Here is a 23,079-nt window from a genome sequence, read left to right as displayed (position 1 = left end):
GGAGGAGGGCAGGGCAGGACAAGCTTGGTTGTCGCTAAGGCAATAATTAGAAAGCACATTCCAATAAACAGTGAATGAAAAATGGATTATAAACTAGTGGTAATGGGTTAAATTCCCCATCACATGTATATACACATCTCCCCTTGAAGTTACTCTGTGTGTGTCTGTTTTAGTATTTATCAAGAGACGATTCCATTCCCTAATTCATTCATATATCACAAATGTGTAACTTTTTTTCAAAGCAGTTTAAAGGCAGGTGTGGGTTTAAAAGCAACATCTGTCAATTTTAAAGCAAGTTACAGAAACTAGTGTCCACTTCAGGTTTGCATTGCTCATTAGAAGTATACTGACTGATTAAATTATTGCCATAGTTTTTATGACCTGATTTAAAATGTCAGTTAACACTAATTTTAAAAATTGAGATATTTTCATGCCTGTGTAAAAAAATCTGAGTCACTAGTTCAGAGATGTACAAAATATTATACAAAGTATATTATATTTTCACTGAAAATTTTGGTGCAAAGCCAGATTTTGCAAAAAGATATTGAGATGAAATGTATTTCTTTCACAAACAAAAATCAATATTCAGAATCCAAGGCTAAAAGAACTCTTGTGCATAGGTAGTACCAGATTTTTAGAAAATGAAGATCTGAACCATCCTGAACATTAAAAACTATATAAATCTAAATGAAACTGAGTAAACATTTTCAGCATTCTAGATGTTTTAATGAAATGATGTAGTTGTAGGTGTTCTCAAAAGTGTATTCTGCGAATAAATCTAGGAAGCACTAATGGAATTATTTAACAGTCAGGAAAACATAAGGATTAGAAGTAGCAAGGGGTAAGGTGGCAGGATATGTAGAATTTACACGCAAGGTAAAAATTCCAGTGTCAATTGCATTATTATAAATCTGGCGTAACTGATTTCAGAAGACTTTATCTGAAGGCATACTGGAATAAATGAGAGAAGAACATAACATCTGTTGAGATTTCCATCTACCCCAGACTGGTCCTGAACTTTCTAATCATCAACCCCAAACATTTTTGGGTGATTAAGCCAGCATTTAAATCCTGCCACTCCCCAACTACAGTAATTCCTCATTTAACACGGTAGGTGCGTTTCAGAAAATGATGGTGTTAAGTGAAAACGTGTTATGCAGGGTCAATTTTCCCATTGAAAATAATGGAAAAGGTGGGGGTTGCGTTTCAAGAAGTGGACAATGGGGAAACCCAGCCGTCGTCCTGCAAGCTGGGTCAGAGGAGAGGAAGCAAGGCGTCTGGCGAGAGGGGGTCTCTGGGGAACGGCGTGACAAGCAGCGAACCCTCCGCCGCTTTGAAGGGAGGCAGGGGAATCCCTGCGCAGCCGCCAGTGACAAGCTGGCTGGGGAAACCCAGCCGCCGGCCTGCAAGTGGGGGCGGAGGAGTGGGAGCAAGGTGTCCGGCGAGAGGGGGCTGCCGGGGCACGGCGCGGCAAACCCTCTGCTGCTTTGCAGGTAGGTGGAGGAAGCCGCACGCAGCCGCCGGCAACCAGCTGGCTGGGGAAACTGTGTTATTTTGGGAACGGTCATGTTGTTCAAAAAACTTTCCCCGAAAAAATCGTGTTATCGTGAAAACGTGTTAAGTGAATAATTACTGTACTGCACATCCCCTCCTTTTAATAAAGAAAAACATCTATATTCCGTTATTTCAGTGTAAAGAGCAGTCTAGTTCCAAAGAAATTAATATGCATCCACCTGCCTTTCCAAACATCCCTACTTACTGTTTCCAGACAATGACTGGTGCACTATTTTTTGTTCTCTCTTCCAGAACTTAGTGCATTTCAAGAAGTGATGAGAAAGCAGCCTGTTTTAAAAATCTCAAGATCAATTTTATTTCCTGTTGTGGCAAGTCTGGGCTAAGCCTCCTGGATCCTGTGCTTCCTGGCAGGTCTTTACGTGTGCCTCAGAGACTCGCGGGGTCCCTACCACTGCCAGGAAGGCAAGGGCACCCTACTCCAAGAGCCCTTTTCATCATTGTCCAGTCTGGGGTTTTGGAGGTCAGTCCCTCCAATAGTTCACAGGGTTCCCCTTTTTCCTTACTGGCAGCCCAACCAGCAAGGAAGAGGGTTGGCGGGAACCTGGTCCCACCCATTTGCTCTGGGTTCCAGCCCAGGACCCTGTAGGGGGTAGCCCTGAGTGGGCTGTGGGGTTTGGCCCTTGCCCCACTGAATGGCGGCCCTCCCTGGGTATGTCCTCCCTGAAGCCTTGGAACAGGCCTTGTTGCTGGCTGCCTTGGGTCTGTCTCCTGTTCTGCTTGGCTTGGCTTCTCTTCACTTCTCCTCCGGTCTGTCCCTTTTCTCCTCCCCCCTGCCTTGGCCGAGGGAAAGTTTTTATTGTGTGCCCATAGCCTTAACTGGCAGCAGGGGCTCTAATTATTTCACCCTCCAGGCTGACTCCAGATGAGCTTCAGGTGTCCTAATGGCGGGGCTGCAGTCTCTGGATGCCTGCTCCAGGAACATAAACCCACACACCCAACTCTCCACGTGAGTGCCTTCCAGTGGCCTTCTGCAGCCTCCTGATCTCAGCCTGCCACACTGTCCTTTCATTTGCAGCCCATCAATTCCATTTATCCTAAACAAAGTGATCCTAAAACATGGGCACTCAGTCTTAAACATCTTAAAAGATCTGAAGCAAGGTGGGAAGGGAGGAAGCTCTGCACTATATTATATAGGAGATAAAAGATTACTCATAAACCAGGCAACCACCTTCACAGATGCCGGGAGCTCTCATTACTCTTGTAACCAAGTGGAAAAAATATCCCTCATATTACAAGATATAGATTCTCAACTTCTCTTTTGCTGCAGGCTTCACTTGGACTTTGTCGTGATAAAATACATAGCACTACTGAAAGCAGGAATTTAAGAAAGCTATATCAAGTGCAGACTTTAATAATGGCTAGAGTATCAGTCAACTGAAGCCCACAGATCAAATCCAGGACCTTATTGCTTATCAGGAAAATGTTAAGTGATTTAGGCTGTGTACAGAACATGGGAGATAACAATATTACTTAGAAATATTCTGTGTATACCTCAGTTTATCTGCTTCATATTGTTCTGTCTGATGATGTGGATTAAATAAAAAAAAAGGACTGTCAAGAACAATAAATAGGAAACAAAGCAATGGCCAGAGATTAATCAGATCTGCATAAACATCCAGGGTGTTAAGTGAACAATTAATTAGGAGATGTCATTTCCATGCAAATTATACAGTCAAGGCCCTGGATTTAAGATCAACCACACTGAACAGCTAAAAACTCCCTCTCTAGAGATGTAGAGGGAATTCAGCTATCAGCTTCTGGGGAGCTACAGAGGAATGGATACATAGGCCCTATGATATGGGTCTGCATTAGTGAGGCTTCCCAAAGATGCCAGGGAAATTACAAACTTTAAGACAGACCCAGGCATGTAGGACTTCTGTTTTAACCCTTTTCTCTGACTGAGAGATTTGGAGTTACTTCAGTCACCAGCTTGTCACAAAGTTCCAGGAAAAAGTTTCTTGCAGGAGCCAAATGCAATTGGGAAAAGGGGGAGGTGGGGAAGAGGCTGCAATTAAGAGATCTAGTCAAAGAATAGTTTAACTCTAGGGCTCTGCTCTTGAATGACCTGAAGGAAGCAACTGTCATCTGAGAGGCGCACGTTAGAGGGACTATAAAAGGCCCAAGTCATAGCTTGCCCTATCATCATGACACACTGCAACCTTCAACTGCTAGTAATTTGAAAGTTCACCTCTTATTATTTGAGGTCATAGCTCAAACTTTAAAAGGTATAGTCAAATGCAAAACCTTATTTTAGACATAGGAGGAAATAGGATTAGCAGCCAATGGTGATTGTGGTTGGAGAACTGGGCACGGAAGGAAAAAGGACCCAGACCTGACAAGGCGCTGCAGTGCAGAGGGTGATTAGGACTGCTTGGGCAAGTAGCCAGGAGCAGGGAAGAGAGGGACTGACTGGAAGAGATTGGAGAAGATGGGACAAGAGAGGGAAAAGAAGCAGAAGGCTCTGTGCCCACTAGAGGATGCCCTTTTCCAGAGAGTGGAATAGAAATCAGGACTCCAGAACCTCACCAATTCTTCTGCTGTCAGCAAATATCTGTAAAACCAACTGGCAAAGTATGTCTCACCCCTGTCCTCTGCCAGCCCATATAAGAATGGCTAGCTACTATTACTATAAGTTACTCCATGAGTGCACATGCAGAGGTCTGTAGTGACTCTAAAGCAGGGGTCTCCAACTCCCAGCCTATGCACCATCCACAGCCAGAGCACTTGTGCAACCTGTCCCGGGAATCCTGGAGGGGCAGGAAACAGGGGCCTGTCCATTTCTGTTTCCCTTGCCTTCCTTCCATCACCCCACCTTCTTCCCCTCCCTGGCACTCCATCCCTGAGGATGAAGCTTTGGCTATCTCCAGGGTAGGGCGCTGGCATGAGGAAGCAGTAGCAGCTGAGCTCCTCCACACTCCACGCGGTGGCAGAAGCTGCAGGGAATTGGAGCGCAGCAGAGTGACCACTGCTGCCTCCCTATGCCAGGCCCCTCCAGTGATGCCCCAAAGCACGTTCTTGAGGGACGGGGGGCCACGATGGAGAGAGGGCAGGGCAATTGTGAGAAGAGGAGGAGCTTGGGGGGATGGTAATGGACAGTAATTTAGCCCTCTAGGATTCCTAGGCCAGATTCTGCAAGTAGTCTAGCCAGGGATAGCCCACGGGCCTGGAATTTAGCACTCCTGTTCTAAAGTCTCCAGCACTGATTATAATCAATTTGGGTATCAACATAATTAAATTGTTTTTATTCAATTAAAAAACCCTGGAAGCTAAATACAAGAAGCTAAATTAAAAGAACATTAAGGCTGAAGATGGGGTGACACAATCTTTTTACTGGGACATCTTCTGCTGAGAAGTTTCTTGCTGTAAGAGATGGGTCTCTGACACCTGGAAAAAAATCTTCTCGGGTAAGTGCAGATTTTCTGAGATGCATATAAGAAATATGACTATTTCTTAGACAGTCAAGAGTTCCCACAAGAGACCTATTCACCCGATGCTTCCCAAGCAGCACTTTCCTCATTACTTTTTTGAACTGACTGAAAATGGAATCACTGGCAGGCCACAAATCAAATCAGAATCAGCTCTCTTTTAATAAAAGGACAACTCTGTTTTGTTCTTTTCTCCTTCAGATACAGCTGATTCTTACCCTTTCACATGCATTAGCAAATAATTTCCTTTGTTTTCCAGCTAAGCAAAGAAAACGGTATTCAAATGGAGACCATAATTGAAAATAAATACAGAAAAAAGAATAATGGAAGGAGAACGATTGTGCATTTTAACCAGCATTTGTAGACGTACAAACAGTGAGCATTGTAGTTCTCTCCTTTAGTGCTGACAACATCTTTAACACCAAAAATCAAGCAAAAGAAAAAAAAACACAATTGAAATGTCATGACCTTATGTCTGCTTAATTTTGTTGTCCAATAGGATACTTACAGCAACAACAGGGCCTGCCATTGTGAGGAATACAAAGGAAAAACCTACTAAAAACCTATTACGTAGTGAATACAAGCAGAGAGAGGGTAAGTTTAGAAGATAGGATACACAAAGAACAAGTTAAAAATCACTTAGGAAAGTTAGATGTCAGCAAGTCACCAGGTCCTGAGGAAATGCATCCCAGGATACTCAAGGAGCTGATAGAGGAGGTATCTGAGCCTTTAGCTATGATCTTTGAAAAATCATGGCAGCCAGGGGAGATTCCAGAAGACTGGAAAAGGGCAAATATTGTGCCCATCTATAAAAAGGGGAATAAGAACAACCCAGGAAACTACAGACCAGTCAGTTTAACGTCTGTCCCAGGGAAGATAATGGAGCAGGTAATTAAGGAAATCATATGCAAACACTTGGAAGGTAATAAAGTGATAGGGAATAGCCAGCATGGGTTTGTGAAGAACAAGTCATGCCAAACTAATCTGATAGCTTTCTTTGATAAGATAACGAGCTTTGTGGATAAGGGAGAAGCGGTGGATGTCATATACCTAGACTTTAGTAAGGCATTTGATATGGTCTCGCATGATATTCTTATTGATAAACTAGGCAAATATAACTTAGATAAGGCCACGATAAGGTGGGTGCATAATTGGCTGGATAACCGTAGTCAGAGAGTTGTTGTTAACGGTTCTAAATCCTGCTGGAAAGGGATAACAAGTGGAGTTCCTCAAGGGTCTGTTTTGGGACCCGTACTGTTCAATATCTTCATCAATGATGTAGATATTGGGATAGAGAGTACGCTTATTAAGTTTGCAGATGATACCAAACTGGGTGGGGTTGCGACTTCTTTGGAGGATAGGGACATAATTCAAAATGACCTTAGCAAGTTAGAGAAATGGTCAGAGGTAAACAGGATGAGGTTTAATAAAGAGAAATGCAAAGTGCTCCACTTAGGAAGGAACAATCAGTTCCATACATACAAGATGGGAAGCGACTGTCTAGGAAGGAGCATGGCAGAAACGGATCTAGGGGTCATAGTGGACCACAAGTTGAATATGAGTCAACAGTGTGACGCTGTTGCAAAAAAAGCAAATATGATTCTAGGTTGTATCAACAGGTGTGTTGTAAGCAAAACTCGTGAAGTCATTCTGCCGCTCTACTCTGCTCTAGTTAGGCCTCAGCTGGAGTACTGTGTCCAGTTCTGGGCGCCACATTTCAAGAAAGATGTAGAGAAATTGGAAAGGGTACAGAGAAGAGCGACAAGAATGATTAAAGGTCTAGAGAACATGACCTATGAAGCCAGGCTTCATGAACTGGGCTTGTTTAGTTTGGAAAAAAGAAGATTAAGGGGGGACATGATAGCGGTTTTCAAATATCTAAAAGGGTGTCACAAGGAGGAAGGAGAAAATTTGTTCCTCTTGGTTTCTGAGGACAGGACAAGGAGTAATGGGCTTAAAGTGCAGTAGGGGAGGTTTAGATTGGACATTAGGAAAAAATTCCTAACTGTCAGGGTGGTCAAATATTGGAATAAATTGCCAAGGGAGGTGGTGGAATCTCCCTCTCTGGAGATATTTAAGAACAGGTTAGATAGACATCTGTCAGGGATGGTGTAGATGGAGCTTGGTCCTGCCTTGAGGGCGGGGGGCTGGACTCGATGACCTCTTGAGGTCCCTTCCAGTCCTATTATTCTATGATTCTATGATTACGTTAGTCCTATAATATCGGAGTGTAGAATCCAAGTTGCTCCAAATGACTTTCCCTCTGCCCTCCAAAAAGGCTACATCTAAGGGGTTTATGATTTTCTTCTGGGGAATCTGATTGGTCTGTTGTGCACAGCATCATTACTTGCTCCTGAGCATGTGAATAAGGGGAGGAATAAACTGCAATTTAAACCTATCAAACCACATTCTCTACCACAGTAAGGTAACTATTGACCTTTTTAATTGCTATCATTTAGGGGCGTGAAGAGTCAACTGGTTTACTGCCAAGCCTCATTCTTAACAGGTAAGGCTTACCAGTTAAGGTTCACTGGTGGGGCTGGCACAGTTTCCCGCCTGCTGTGGGCAGTGTTTGGCTTCAGCCCCACGGACAGGGGCCGCTCACCTTACTTTAGTTGGTTAACTGGATAAACAATATGTTTAACCCATTAGCCAATTAAATAGGATTTTACATCCCTATTATCATTATACACAGAGAGGTGCACTTCACTTACTAATCCCTAGAATCTATTTGCATACAAGGGTACATCCATGCACAAAGGCATCTTGTGGCCCACAATTTGTGTCTGAAATGCAAGATAATGACAGATTAGAGAGTATGTCCAGGTATCAATTTTTATCATCATACAGGTATATTTAGAACATTATTACTACCTGTGAAATCAGTTGACACCTTCTCTAAAGGACACCTTCCCTCCCCGCCCTCCCTCCCCCATTGTTAGAATCTAACATTGGTTGTGTAAAGTGAAGAAGACTAGCATTGTTCAAATGAAGATTAAAACTTACTTCTCATTCCAGTTTGCCAGGGGAAAAAAAGACTTTTTAACTGGTATATTTTTGCAATTTTTCATTTGGCATATTTTCTTCCCAGCATACGTTAAAGAACAGGAAAAAGAAAAAGCTTTGTAGCTACAAAGAAAAAGAAATGTAAACGATTAATTATAATTTAACATACCTTATAGATGAAATTTGGAGTTAGTTATTCAGAATGCTCTAAGGCTCATCTTTATAGACAGAAGTGAAAAAATAAGGATCATGTTAGTATTAACACTGCATTTTTACATCAAAAGCTAAAAATGGGACACTTCCAGCCCACTTCATTAGCACCGGTCTTACAATTGACAGGTATCTTTTTTTTTTCCTGTTATAAATAACTTAGTTTCTGTTATTTCTGCTCTGGCTCATCATCTGATGAAGTGGGTTTTGCCCATGAAAGCTCATGATACTATTGTGACGGCACGTTGGGGTTTTCCCGTCTCCTGCACCCCCGTAATGGCACGGACAGACTCCACCAGCCAGTAGAATAGAGGGAGTTTATTGCTTCTCCAGGATACAGCACAGCACGGATATAATCTGGTTACAGGGCAGGCCTAGGATGCCTCAGCCCCCCTTGAGATAGGGGAGCCTGGGCCCCTAAATCCCAGCCCGTTGCCTAGGCTGCTTCCTCCATGAAACCAGCTAGAAACCTCCCTGACTCACTTCCAGCCCTGCCCCCAGCCAGGGCTCCACTCCCCTTCTTCCCATTGTTCCACTCCCTGGGAGATAACTTGTCAGACAGGTTCGAAGCCCCCTTGAATAATGACTCATCCCCTGCCCTTCTGGGCCGTGCTGCAGCCAGCAGCCAGTGGAAGTCACTCACAACCCAAGCCTAGCAACCAGCAAGGTACCCACACTACGTCACAACTAAATATTTGTGTTAGTCTCTAAGGTGCCACAGGACTACTCATTTTTCAAGTTAGAGATTAACACAGCTACCCCTCTGAGACTTTATTCCTTTAAAGTCAGGATTCAGTCTGTAACCATCCATTATTGACCTAGCCTAGTCCTTTACCACCGGAATCAGAGTTTCACCACTGACTTTCAGGTGCACAGGATCAGGTCTCCATTGTGTAATATTGGGCAACAGTAAACCTCTTTGTGCCCAAAGTTTCACTTCTTTAAAGATGATGATAATGCTTACAGAGTTGTGTAATTACTACCGTGTGTGTGTGTGTGTGTGTGTGTGTGTGTGTGTGTGTGTGTGTTTATCAGTGACAGTAACTCATCTGGTTGGGCTTAGATTATGGTTGAAGTTTTGGGTTCAAAACAGTTTCAGGGCTGAGGTTTGGTTTCAGAATCAACATCATTGAAATCATATGCAATATTAGCCCCAAACAGTGAAATATAAGAATACCTGCTCTTGAAAGCTTTCTGCCTTCTTTCAAAACACTGTCTCCTTCCAGTCTGATTCTGAGGAAGAACTACAGGCATAGCATAAAGCAAAGTAGTCAGATTTGGACAGCAAATCTGAAGGGGGTTGGCGACTTGAGCCTCCTATTTTTGCCTTCTTCATAAGAATCATTGTTGATCTTTTCCAGAATATTAATTATTATAGAACACAGATTTCTGTTTAACTGAGGGGGATAATCAACATAGAGAACTCCACGAAGAAAAAAGGATGCAATGGTTATAGCTAATAGGACTTGCACCTGGTCTGAACATGACAATAATGACATTCATACTTTACCTTACAATTAATATCTGCCATTGTAACATTGTGAACCAGAAAATAAACACCGACAAGACAGAGCCCTGGATTTTATTGTATACATTGCAATAGAACACTGTAAGAATACAGACTCTATCCAAAATAATTTAAGCTCTAAGGCCTCCTTACTAGAAAGAATTATATTTAACTTTAAATGCTGTGAATAGTTTAATTTAAGTCAACAGGACTGATTACAGTGCATTAAGCTAAAATCTTTGCAAGACCAGGGTTTAAATTAGGCAGATACAGACAACACGGAAAGCATAGATAAAATTAGAGGATAAGAGGCGGAAAGGATAACAATAAACAAGATGTAATTTGCGTCATTATGTTGTTCTGTAACTTGTAAGGTTCTGTACATTATCTATTTTAAGAAGTAAGTCTAGGAATGCAGAATCCGTAGCTCAGAGGTGAAAGTCAGTGATAGGAATCCAGCCAGCACAAGTGTGTTTTAAGGAGAAATTGGTGGAAATGAGGCTTGTTTTTTCCTAGAATAGGAAAAATTCCAGGTGTAGTAGGAAGCAGGAGGCAGAAGGAGCTCCCAGTCTAGGAGAAGACATGGGACAGGCAGACAAAGGAAGCAACAAAGAAGAGAAGAACTGCAGGAGCATAGGGTTCAGGGTTGTGAACAGGCAGAAGCAAGGGCTGAGATGTGATGGCCAGAATTGTGTAGTGTCAGAAGAATTAATGAGAAATCTGAATGTGAAAAGAGACAGGGAGTCAGTGAAGGCACCAGAGAAAGTTAGGTATGAAAGGAAAACTATTTTAGCTGCTGACTGTTGGAAAGATTTGGAAAGAAAAATGGTTCTCATTTTCTCATAAGTCTGTGTATTGAGATGGAGCTCATGTGATCAGCAGCCTCTAGGATCATGTGTAATTTCACATCTTCATGGTAAAATCTTAAAATAAAACACACTGCAAACAACACAACCATCTTCAGAATCAGAGCAGTGATTATGGCTTCGGTAGCTATTACCTTCAGTAATGCAAATTTTCTGAAATTTGTATTAAACTGCTAATTATCACTAAATGCTGTATAGCACATTCCTTTGCTAATGTTCTAGCACAAATTATCCCACTGTGTTTTAATTAACCATCTGAAATTCAAGCAAAAGTGGGTGCCTGGGAAAAACATTAATAAAAATCTGGAAAATAGCATGTCCCATTGCAACAATAACACTGCTAGACAGTAGTCATCTGACCATCTCTTGATTGCTATGGTGTGGTGAGGGGAAAGTGTTCACTTTACAATCAAGTCGGAAAACCAGCCATATGAAAACACACTAATTAAACAAATAAATAGTGTCGCAGAGATTATTTTCATTATAATTTTCCCCATTTTACTAAAAGTGTCTCCCTCTGTTTTTCTCTGTGGTGCTTAATGCGCCAGATAAACTCTATAAAGCTACAGATGTATTTAAACATCATCTGTAAATAAAAATGGTCACTGCATAGGCAGAGCCCAGTAACAGTGGTTTAAAACCCATCTATTATAAGTGACATTATTAAGGTCAAATTCAGTGCTGTAAGCAGGTGCAGTGTCATTGACTCAGCAAGATGGCTGAGCCACTCATTCTGCAGGGTTCACATGCACCCTTGCCACAGCCCACTCTGTGGGCAGGTAGGAAAGCCCTCTCTCCCATTTTTCTACAACCCTATCTCTTGCCAGCTATCTCTCTGACACACACTTGTCAGGACAGCTACCCACCCTGCTTCTGTCCTCTCTCACACACTTGTCTAGTGCAGATGCCTAGGTTGCCTCTTGAGACCTCCACCTATGCTCCCCTACCTATCATGCACCAAACAGATCCTATCTTTGGTGAAAATGGGTGCCGCTTCCTGGAAAATAATAAGAGTTGCCTCTGTTTAGCCTAGATCTGAATTTGACCAATGCTTTTATATTAGCAACACAAAACAACTTTGTTCACATGCAGGAACTATGCAGCGCAACTAACTGTCATGTGTGTGAAGGAAAGAAGCCCTTCTAAAGAGAACTACTGGCACTTCCTACCTTTTCAGCCAGGCTGCGGGGATGTTGTGGGCTGCATAAACAGTGAAGCTAAAGTGGGGATCTACATCAACCGCCACGCATGAAGAGCTTCTAAGTATTTTTGCAGGCTGAAAATCCGTGTGAAAGCTTCTGCTGAAAACATAGATGAGATGGGAGATGGCTGCAGACAGCTCTGTCACAGCATTCTCTATCAAGACTGGAGGAAGGGAAAGAAAGATTAGCAATTGATTATTGGTAAAGAATCATATTTATTATGAGTTATTAATTATGGCTTTGAAATTATTCCTATTAAAGGTATTAAAATGTACTTCAGATACTTTATTCCAGTGTTTTAATTCCCACTCTGTGAGGATGTTTATTATGTTTTCTCCAGCTAAGCAAGTATTTACTTCAGGGGACCTGGCAATAAAATAGAAGAGCAGAGAACTCTAAATATGCTCCTTTCTTGTTAAACCTGTTTTAGAGCTCCTAGAACATGCAGATATGGTTGAATGTAATTCTGTGGAGCCTAGAAGAAAACAATGAAACGCTTAGTATGGAAATTACAAAACTGTTTACAGGAGTTACAGGGACATTCCAGTGGCCTAGGGGCTAGGAAAAAGACCCATAAAAAAGATGCAGACAATACAAAAGGAGGATCAATGGAGAAGAGAAGCCAATAAAACAAATGGATAGGAAAATGGAGAGCAATTAAAAAAACAGAGCAGTATCAACGCAATTAGATTAAAGTGCAAGTTAAATATTAATACTATGCCATTACTGCCACGTGTATTGTGGGACACACATAGTAATTTATTAATATAGAGTACAATTGTTTTCAGACATACAACAGATAATGGCTCCAATTCTCTATTGTTTTGCTTCTGTGACTTTTAGCAACATTTGCATTCTTCATATTTCTTAGGGCAAGATGTAAATTGGAGCCCCAACTAGATGGGCTGAAATAGAGTGGTATGAAGGGATCTATGTTAGTTTTTCTGGTGGCTCCAGGAGTAGGGGGCATGTGATCAAGGAAGGGAGACAGTCAGAGTGCAATGTGCTGGGTACTACTGGTTAATCTAGAACAGTGGTCAGCAACCAGTAGATGGGGATCTACTGGTAGATCTTGGAGCCTCTGACAGGTGATCCTTACTAGTTTGGCCAGGAGGCTATCAAGTGTTGGCACTTCAACTGCCCCAAGGAGCACTGCCCTGCTGCTCCTGCCCTCTGCCTTGGAGATGCCCCCCTCTCCTACCTATGGGAGCTTCCTGCTTCCTGTGCAGGGGATGGAAAGAAGGGAAAGGGGGATATTGATCTCAGGGTGCCCCTCGCTCTATTCTGTACCCCGCCTCCACAGACCAGAGGGGGGCAGGGATAGAGAGAGTTTGCTGGCTGCTTTTGGGAGTGGTGCAGGGCTAGGACAGAGGTGAGCCTGCCTTACCCCTTGCACCACCTCTCAAAAGCCATCTGTGGTAAGTGGTGTCCAGCTGGAGCCTGCATTCTGAACCCCGGCCCCAGTCCTGAATCCCTCCTGCACCCCAAACTCCTGCCCCCAGCTTGATAGAAATGAGTGAGGACTGGGGAGAGAGGATGGAATGAGCAGGGGTGGGGCCTCAGAGGAGGGGCCGGAAGGAGGCGGGGCAAGGGTATTTGGGTTTGAGGTAGATCCTCGATTGCACTTATATTAAAAAATAATCTCATGCTTTAAAACGTTGGAGACCACTGATCTAGAGGTTGTATGCTTTAAAATACACTAAGGTTGCCCATGTCTTTCCTCCCACAGTTCCCCTAACTTCCCAAAGTACATGGGTAATTAAGAATAGTCCACCTATTTCTAATGACTCTCAGAGTGGCCATTATAGGGTGCTGCAGCTGAAGACCGAAGGATCCATAATATATCTATTTGCTTAATACTGTAGTACAGGGTAAATAGCTGCTTGATCCAAGTTAATTTTCTTCCCTGAAGTGAGAGGATCAATATTTCTTTCAGTTTTATTATAGAGTACATGCAGATAATATTAAGGTTAATATACATTTCTAAACCTGTCAGTAATTTTGTAAGATTTTCAAAATCTTACTAGGATAAACGTGCACATATTTTAATTAATATTTGATTATTTCCCTACTGCAATAAGTGCTTGAAATCTGGAATTTTTAGGTGAATGGTAACATTTCCCAATCTCATCGCAATTGCAGTAATTTAACTGACTATATTTTAAAAGCATGTCACTGTGATCTTATCTTAAAATAACTGCGACCATTTGCTCATACAGGACCTGTAAATTACAGAGATGGTGTGTCTAAAATAAATTGAGATGGTACATTATAATTCCATTTGTTGTAGGAGAGCTGCAGAATGGATTGTGGAGACCTGATATGAATAGCAAGCAAGAAAGATGGTGCCAGTCAGGTTGGCAGGTTGCAATCAATTCTAAAATATCCAGAGAGGTCATACAAAACACACTAAATTCTACACTTCACAGATGCAGTACCCTCCAAAATTATTGCACCCTTCTTGTCTCAGACAAAATAAGAGTTTAAAGTTCAACTAGACATTTTCATTATATCTTATCTCACTGCTTGCCCCAACACAAGTGTGCACAGGTAAGGGGGTCAGAGTATATTATGCCATATATGGTCCTGATTCAGCACTTTGGTAGGTGCTCAATTGTAAGCATATGTTAAAGTCCCTTTGAAGTTAATGAGCCAGTGTAAAAGGAGGCTAAGTTAAGCTCAACTGGAAATTATACATGGCAGGTGCCAACTTGTTTTAACTTTCATTCCTAGAATGATATCTACAAATCACACTTCCAGAAAAGAATGACTAGAACACTGCTTTTTGTGGTGTTGGGAACGGCTTTTCCAGATCTGAATAAAGAATACATTTATAGTTTGATAGACTAACAAAACTCTCTTATAATGCACTTCAATCTCATTTTATTTATACTTCTCTCCTCTGCTCTTTTTCTTCTCCTTTTTCTTCCTATTCATTTATCCTCCTTTTGTACTGCCTGCATCTTTTCCTGGGACCTTTTCCTATCCTCAAAGTCACTTCTATGTCCCTGTAACTCCTGTAAACAATTTTGTAATTTCCATACTAAGCCTTTAATTGTATTCTTCTGGGCTCCACAGAATTACATATAACCACATCTACATGTCCTAGGAGCCCCAATACAGATTTAATGAGAAAGGGGACTATTTAGAAATAAAGAAAAGGTTGTTTTATTATACAAAGCCGATAGCTCTCTTGTGCCAGAACAGTGTACATAAATCCAATTGATCTGAAATGGATTAAATTGAGTGAGAGTTTGTGAGCATTCAGTCAACAGCTCCCTGGATGCAATTATTTAGTGAAGACCAAGGCTTTTAATTTGTCCAGAGTAGAAAGTATGTACAGATAGTCCCTGGCTATCTGCAGGCAGTCCCAATGAAGTCAATGGCTGCAAGATAAAGCCAATAATAACAATTCACCAAAGGTTTTCCTCATCTCTTTGTAAAATATAGTGAAATGTAGCTCAGAAGCATGTTAAAATGCCAACTACAACCTCAGTTTGTTGAAATATGTCTTGTGGGTTTCATTGTTTCTTACATAGTTCCACACTGAAAGTGGTAGGACACTGGTTCAATCAGAACAGGAAAATATTTTTTAAATGACAAGTATCAAAAGAATCATAGATAAGCTTTCAGATACTGGACTTCTCAGTTACATTCTTATGTACATTGTGACTGTTGAAGGAATATGAAGGGAGCAGACAATATAATGGAGCTAAAATATGGCACTCTGCTAGGGCAATATGTGTACACTAGCCTTGCTATGCTACCATGAAAACTTACTAGCATATGCACAAAATACGCTCTTATTATGACTGTGGTGATAGATATTCTACAGGACAGAAGAATTACCCATACCAAGATAGTTGGTGAATAGTAATGTACAACAATATATTATAGCCCAGATTATACTGTTCACTAACCTAATTTTGCAGAACAGTAGATGTGATAAGTCTCTAAAATGAATCAGAATACAGAGTGCTCCAAACAAATTAAAGAATGAACCCTGGTGTATCATCTACCACGACTACTTAGTGTCTTACTATATTTTGGATGTTCATTTGAATTCCTGAAAATAGCAGGTATACTCTTTTCTTGACATCAAAACCCAGGCTGTAACTAGGGAGGAATAAATGCAAAGTCAAAGGAGTGGAAAAATTAGATGGGAAAAAATGGCAAAGGTTGCAAATGTGCTTCCTCACTTTGGGAGCTAAAATGGCAAGTTATAGCATGGTTAAAACCCACTGATCTTGATTTATTTACTACTGTGAGTCCTCAACTTAAAATCCCATTGCAGCTTTTGAGACAAATAAGGCTGTTTCTTTCCACTCCTCATTCATTAAGTAAGACTACGATTAACAAAACTAGAGACACAACTATCTTGGCAGGCTTGTAAGTGTCTATTATTCACAATGGCTGGGCAAAATCTTATCCAGAGGATTTGGTATACCGTGCACTATTGTTCATGAAGCCAAATACACCAATTGCTTTTTGTGATTCATGGATTTTAAAGCCAGAAAAGACAATTATGCTCAGCTAGTTTTAACAAGTGCATAATACAGGCTGTAAAAAGGTCACCCAGTAATTCCTGTGGATTCATAACTTCTGCCTGATCTAAAGCCAGCATCCAATCTTGATTTAAAGACTACAAGTGATGGTGCAAACCATTTCATCCCTAGGCAAATTTTTCAAATGGTTAATTACTCACTGTGGAAAATCTGTGCCCAATTTCTAGTCTGAATCAATTTAGTTTTAAGATCTCAGCCACTGTGATGTGGATAATGGGACGTGGACTCAGAGTATACATGAAAAAAATTAAACTTATGCAAAGCTCTCCACAAAAAACATGAATCCTTGCACACGCTCTGTTAACACAAAGTATTTCTCCTCTGGTCAGCAAAATTAAGCAAGCAATTTAGTAACTAAAAGTGTTGATCTTACTCCTGCAGCATACACTTCTGAGACATTGAAAAACAAGGAATAAAATAAGTTAGCATCTTTCTTTCTTTTTATATTTTATGTGGTTTTCATTTTGGACCTTCTGTCAGGGCAAGCATTTTGTTGTTGTAGATCATGTCAGTTCAATACATGTTAAATATGCTCTCTGTACTTTTGTATACGCATGCCCCCCGCTCCCAACCCTAGTTACTACCTGATCATTGTTTCAATGGCTGAATGGAATATCAGAAAAGAAAAGCTTCATATTTCTGTGACACCTGACAGCTAATGTAATGAACTTACCATCCACCTAGTAGTTAAAGAAAAAAGAGCAAGCCCCTGAAATTTGTAAACCAATGAATTTCACTAAGACACAGTTAAGGTTATAGTGCTATTTAGAACACTGTAGTGGTCACAAAAGGCAGGAAGTTAAAAGGTTGTGATCCAGAAAGCTCCAGAAAATAAAAAATATTTTTTTTAGAGATGGGCAAACTTTTTTTTCTGCAAAATTTGCAGATTCACTGACAATGAAAATGCTTTGAGTTTGAGTTGGTTTCACTGAATTGTTCATTATGAAAAAATTAACACTTTGCTTCAACATTTTAGAAACTGCAGCATTTTGATTTTTGTGTCAAAGTGATGTTTTCTTTAGACACAGACTTTAATTTTATAAAAAATGGAACCATGAAAAAAACTCAAAAATCAAAACAAAATGTTCAGTCCAAAACAATTTTTGCTTAATTTTGTTTCTCACACACACACACACACACACACACACACACACACACACACACACACACACACACACACAAATAAGTGGAGTTAAAAAAGGTTTGTTTTTTCCCAATTTTTCATTAAAAATGGAAATTTTCCACTGAAAAGGTTTTTTTAAATGCTTGTGAAAAATGCTTATAATTTTCTGATCAATTCTAGAAATAATAGTTAAATTCCAAAACAAATGTGTCAGGCGTTATACCTTTAGTAGGTCCAGAACTTCTATAATCCTCAAAAAGTGGGGATATCTATTTTACATTTCCTCCAAAAGATGGCACCTTTAGTGGCACACATAAAAGACATTTCCACTTTAAAACCACCTCTTTATGGTGCACAGATGGCCTTTGGGAAAGTCAGTACTTGGTTGGAGACAAACTATTAAGGCTGCGTGTTCTTTCAGATATGACAAGTACTAGTTTCTGCATACTCTAATACTATATAAACCACTAATCCATTAGGTCTTCACAGAAGACATGCTGGATGAGTTTTGTATAAACTTGTTTCTGTCTATCTGCCCATAACCTGGATTAAAAAAAAATCATAATGCAAAATCTTTATTGGAATCGAATAATCCCATTCTTCATTTCATGGGAACACCCAGTTCTGCAGACAGGTGGGAAGTCTAGAAATGATTATCTTTTCCCATAAGGAGTTACAATTAATTCCAGAAAAAAGTTTAATAAAAATAGCTTACAAAGATAATACAAATAGCATCACCTGACTGAATTCTATGATGCCAACAAGTTCTGACAAGATCTCACTGCATTCAGTAAGGTGCAGTTCCTAAGGGTACATAACAGAATGGATTCTGCAGTGCTTATGAAATTAAGGGTGTAGTCAGAACAAACTGAACAGCCTTCAACAGAAAAAGCCTGAGCCTTTTCTGAAATAAGTAAAAGGGTGTAGACAAGTAAACAGGCAAAACTCTGTTAGACATCTACAAGACTCCTCAATACATCAAACAGATGTTCTTTGAGGGAAGTGCTGACTCAATAAAGCCTAAGCTTGCAAATAGGCTTATATAGAGGAATGGTTTAAATTTTTACCACAAACATGTTTTCAAGTGCACATGGAAGAAGATGTATAATGGAGTCGCTGATAATTAGGAGCTATTAATTTCTTTCATGTTTAGCAAAATGTTCCCATAACTCGAGTTGAACAAAGCTCATGGGAAAAGCATCTTTTCAAGGGGAAGGAATTCCACAAACCATAGTTGCCTCCTTTCCTTGGCACTGGCATACTCATAACTTTTTCTCAAGAACGCTTTTCTCTTTCCTGCAGCTGGGGATGTAGGCACTCCTCATACAATTGTGTTTAGTTATTTATTTTTAATGAATTTGAAAAAAAAAAAAAAAGCTGGAATGACCAGCCTGGCATCTAAAATCCTAGGTACAATTGGTTAGCAGCTACAAACTACTATGCCATTGAGCCAGTCACCATACCCCAACCCTGATCAGCACCATCTACAAAAGTTTGTCGATACAGAAAACTTTTCCAGAACAGCTACTCCTGATTTGTTCAGAAACAAGAGAATCCATACATGGGGTTAGAGTGTGTTGTTCTGAATTAACTTAAACGAGTTTCGATGTAGATTGACTATTCCAGAATAGCTCTGTGTGGCTACGTCTAGACTGGCATGATTTTCCGGAAATGCTTTTAACGGAAAAGTTTTCCGTTAAAAGCATTTTCGGAACAGAGTGTCTAGATTGGCACAGACGCTTTTCTGCAAAAGCACTTTTTGAAGAGAAGCGTCCGTGGACAATCTAGACACGCTTTTCCACAAAAAAGCCCCGATTGCCATTTTCGCGATCAGGGCTTTTTTGCGGAAAACAAATCTGAGCTGTCTACACTGTCACTTTTGCCCGAATGGGAGAAGCATAGCATTTCCGCAAAAAGCACTGATTTCTTACAGTAGGAAGTCAGTGCTTTTGCAGAAATTCAAGCAGCCAGTGTAGACAGCTGGCAAGTTTTTCCGGGAAAGCGGCTGATTTTCCGGAAAAACTGGCCAGTCTAGACACAGCCTGTATGTTTTATTCCAAATTAGCTCAATCTGCTTTAAGTTCACAGCTTTACCTTGTTCTGGCTCCACTTTCATATACAGACAAGCCCTAAGTGTGAAGGTCTTCTACATTTTTTGCAACCATTCAGTTCTCAAACTCAGATCATATTGCAACGAAGAGTGATAGATACAATTTTTTTTTGCTCAACATGAACATCTCTCTGTCTGAGCAAATGAACTGTGACCATTTAGTTAATTCATATAAAACATCAACTCCTAATAGGACAGTAACAATTTTCAGTCACTACTTGTCTGGTCTGATTTGAATGGCAGGGGGACTAAAGATAGGTGGCTATTCGCTCCTGATATTTTATTAAGTTTCTTAAATTATATCACTAGTATAACAGCACTAGAATTTATTGAAGAGGAACAGAAATGTCTCAGACAAACCTACATTTGCGGCTTCACAGCAATACTTCATTTCTCCTTTTTCCCCCCCCCAGCAATAGAATGGAGATTAAGTACAACTTGTAAAAAAGGTTTCAATCCACTCTGCCTTCTAAAATGCCCACTATAAATGACTATAATTTCTTATCTGAGAAAAAAATGACCATTTTATCTGTAAGATGAATTGGAGATAGTACAATGATCTATAGAGACTGAAACACTTGCATTTGCTTTATTTACAGCAACTGGTTTATGCTATAAATGAATTCTTTAACAAATTGAATAGGAATATACATTTTGCTAATTATTTATTTTTTGCATTAATATCTAATAGAAACTTCTTTACCTCTGACTGGAGTTTCTACATTTTGAAGCAAATTCTAAAAAAGAAAAAAAATAGTATTTATAATACAGAAGAGACGGAACACCAGCATTTGTTGATGTGGCATTTGTCAAGTACAGACAATTCACATGAGAACCACATGGAGTTAACCTGGTATTGGGGCAAAAGGAGAAAGCACTGCTCGGTGGTTTTTAAAGCTGGGTTGCAGGCCCACATGGGTAAGCTGCTGGTGGGCCCTGCAACGTTTTGTTGACCTAACTGTCCATAGCCATGGAGCCTTGCAGCTCCCATTGGCTGCGGTTCACCATTTTTAGCCACAAGAAGCTGTAAGAAGTGCCAGCCCTGGCCATGCCACTTCCCATGGCTCCCCTTGTCTGGAAATGGCAAACCAGAGGCAATGGGAGTTGCAAGGCTCCATGGCCATGGACCTTTTAGGTAAACAAACGGTACAGGCCCACCAGCAGCTTATCTGACTTTGAGAACCATTGGCATATTTCATGACAGGAACATACTGGATTGGGGCTGGATTCAGTTTGGTTCCCATCTGTATCACAAGTTTCATGTATAATGTTAGGCAAGTCATTTAGGGTACATCTATGCAGCCCACAGCAGTGAATCTCAGAGCCCAGGATGGCAGATTTGGCCTTGTAGGGCTTACCCCAAAATAGCTGTGTAGCTGCTGTGGTTCTGTCTGGAGCCTAGGGATCACAATATCCTCTTTCCCCTACCTTTTGTGTGTCTTGCTTATTTCTGTAGGCAGGCTCCAGAACTTTCACACAGCCTCACTAAGTTTTCAAAACAGTACCTAAAAGTTAGATTTCTAGCTAGATAGCTAAATCGGAAGCTTGGTTTTCTACAACCTTTGAGCAGGCAACAACTCTCCACTACCTTCGCTGAGAGCTGCCTGGTGCTCAGATCATCTGAAAGATCAGACCAATTATTTATGTGCATCAATAACTTAATAGCTGACTCTTTAAAATTTAATTTTAACCAACTGTGCCACCGAGACCTCATTTGCAATAAGCACCTTTAATAAATTCATATTTATCAAGATACGATCAACGGATTGCTGGAGTATAAAAATGAAACACACATAATGCTTATGTAAATTTAATACTGTAGTATGGTATTCATTTGTTTTTTTATAGCACCCTGTTGGAACTTCTTGCAAACCAAAAGTCAGTTTTTCCCTTATATTCATTCATGCCTTTGCTGTTGATCAAGGAAGCCACACTTTAGTGGCCCTTGTGTTTAGTAGGGTCCTTTTAAAAGTGATAATTTATTCAAAGCTGACCTACAAGCCGTACTAGTACATATCCCGCTGGTTAGGCAGAACTGATCTAGCTAATATGAATGGAAGTTGATTGCTACTTGGAGGGAGAAAAAGCAAACTTGTTTGTGTCACTCTATCCAAGACTGTGACAAAGAAGAACTGAGACCTCGATTTTATTCTTCTACATTTTGTAAAGTAAATCTTTTTCTAACAGTTCTGATAATTTCCACATATTGTAGCCCATTTAATACATAATGGATGGTGTCTGTTCTAGCAGGATTTGTTTCCCAAGACCTTTTGTTAATCACAATAAAAGGAGAGTAGGAGAGAGGAATGAAAACAATAATTGTACAGCAGGATGTAGAATTTTCCTTGAATAGTTTTTTTAAAATTCCCAAGGTCAGGGAATTGTCTGGAAGACTGGATCAATCATTTAGTGACACGTGCCACCAGCTCATGCTGATGCCAGTTTCTTAATCTCCCAACCACAGTACAGGGGCTTTCATAGCAATGATGGTGGTTTAAATAATCACATGGAGTTGGAAGAAATGTAGGCACTGTTATATATAAATGTTGATGGCATAGATAGAAGCACAGCAAGATATGCAAAAATGCATTACCAAATGTAATTTACCTTGGAAGGAGCAAGCAGCAGTTTCCCTTAGGGGTAGTGTGTGTAGGCTGCCTGCCAAATGGATGTGTAAAAAGTATTCCAAACAAAATCACAATATACAGTTCACTAGTCATCAGGAAATCATGAGAGAAAGGAATCAGAGATATGCCAGAATAACTGTTCTATTTCTTAATGTATGATCCAACAGCACAAGGAATGCAGCAAGCAGCTATTCAACATTCATTGAATAATAGCACCAAGTGCGTGCTTAATTGGAAAAAGGATGATCTTTAAACCAGCTACTTATCCTGATTTTAGTAGGCAGGGCCTTATTCCTAATGCCTCCCCACAGAAAACCTACACTACTTTGGCTGCTATCTTGATGGGTAGTACAGAAGCAAATGAACCCGACATATTAGACATATAAGTGATCTATAAAGCCCTCAGAACCAAAGGAGAAAAAAATGTGTTGCAAGTGGCCCAAAAACACTGCACTGTATTTTTATGGGGACACAACTCCTACTTATGACCTCAATCTGAGTTATGCTTGAATAAGGACTGGAGAAGTTAGCCTATCACCAGTATTCAAACTGCTGAATATTGATTCAGGCTACACATCTAAATATTGAGCTAGATATGATGAGATAAGTTATAGCTCCTGATTTATCCATACCTGGATATTACACACACACATCCACCCACCCACCATAGGACTTGAGTTACTACATATGCAACAAAATATTTGTCCGCTTTTATTATATTTATAATTCAGCTGCATCTGGGAGAGAAGCAGCTCTTTTTGCTGAAACCTGAACTTCTGAGGGGCTGCCCAAGCCTAATTGACTGTCCTAGCACTTGTTCCTGAAACAAGAAAAAAGCAGCAGCATTTGCTGGCACAGGAGCA

At 40.5% G+C, this 23,079-nt stretch overlaps 1 protein-coding gene across 2 annotated transcripts in view; it reads right to left on the bottom strand.

Moving 5' to 3' along the window:
* PIK3C2G (phosphatidylinositol-4-phosphate 3-kinase catalytic subunit type 2 gamma) overlaps positions 1-23,079 on the bottom strand; it is a 383,327-nt gene that overhangs the window by 225,020 nt on the left and 135,228 nt on the right. For both annotated transcript variants that reach the window (XM_075897745.1, XM_075897746.1), the window contains 3 exons: positions 20,293-20,326; positions 11,759-11,954; positions 8,007-8,129 (listed from right to left, as the gene is read on the bottom strand). In XM_075897745.1, coding sequence (XP_075753860.1) covers positions 8,007-8,129; positions 11,759-11,954; positions 20,293-20,326 — 353 coding nt within the window. The remainder of the gene's footprint in view (positions 1-8,006; positions 8,130-11,758; positions 11,955-20,292; positions 20,327-23,079) is intronic.

This window comes from Pelodiscus sinensis, chromosome 1 (assembly GCF_049634645.1).
Source record: "Pelodiscus sinensis isolate JC-2024 chromosome 1, ASM4963464v1, whole genome shotgun sequence".
In the NCBI taxonomy this organism is placed as follows: domain Eukaryota; kingdom Metazoa; phylum Chordata; order Testudines; family Trionychidae; genus Pelodiscus; species Pelodiscus sinensis.
The sequence above is the reverse complement of the archived record's forward strand: the minus strand, read 5'-3'. Positions and strand labels throughout refer to the sequence as shown.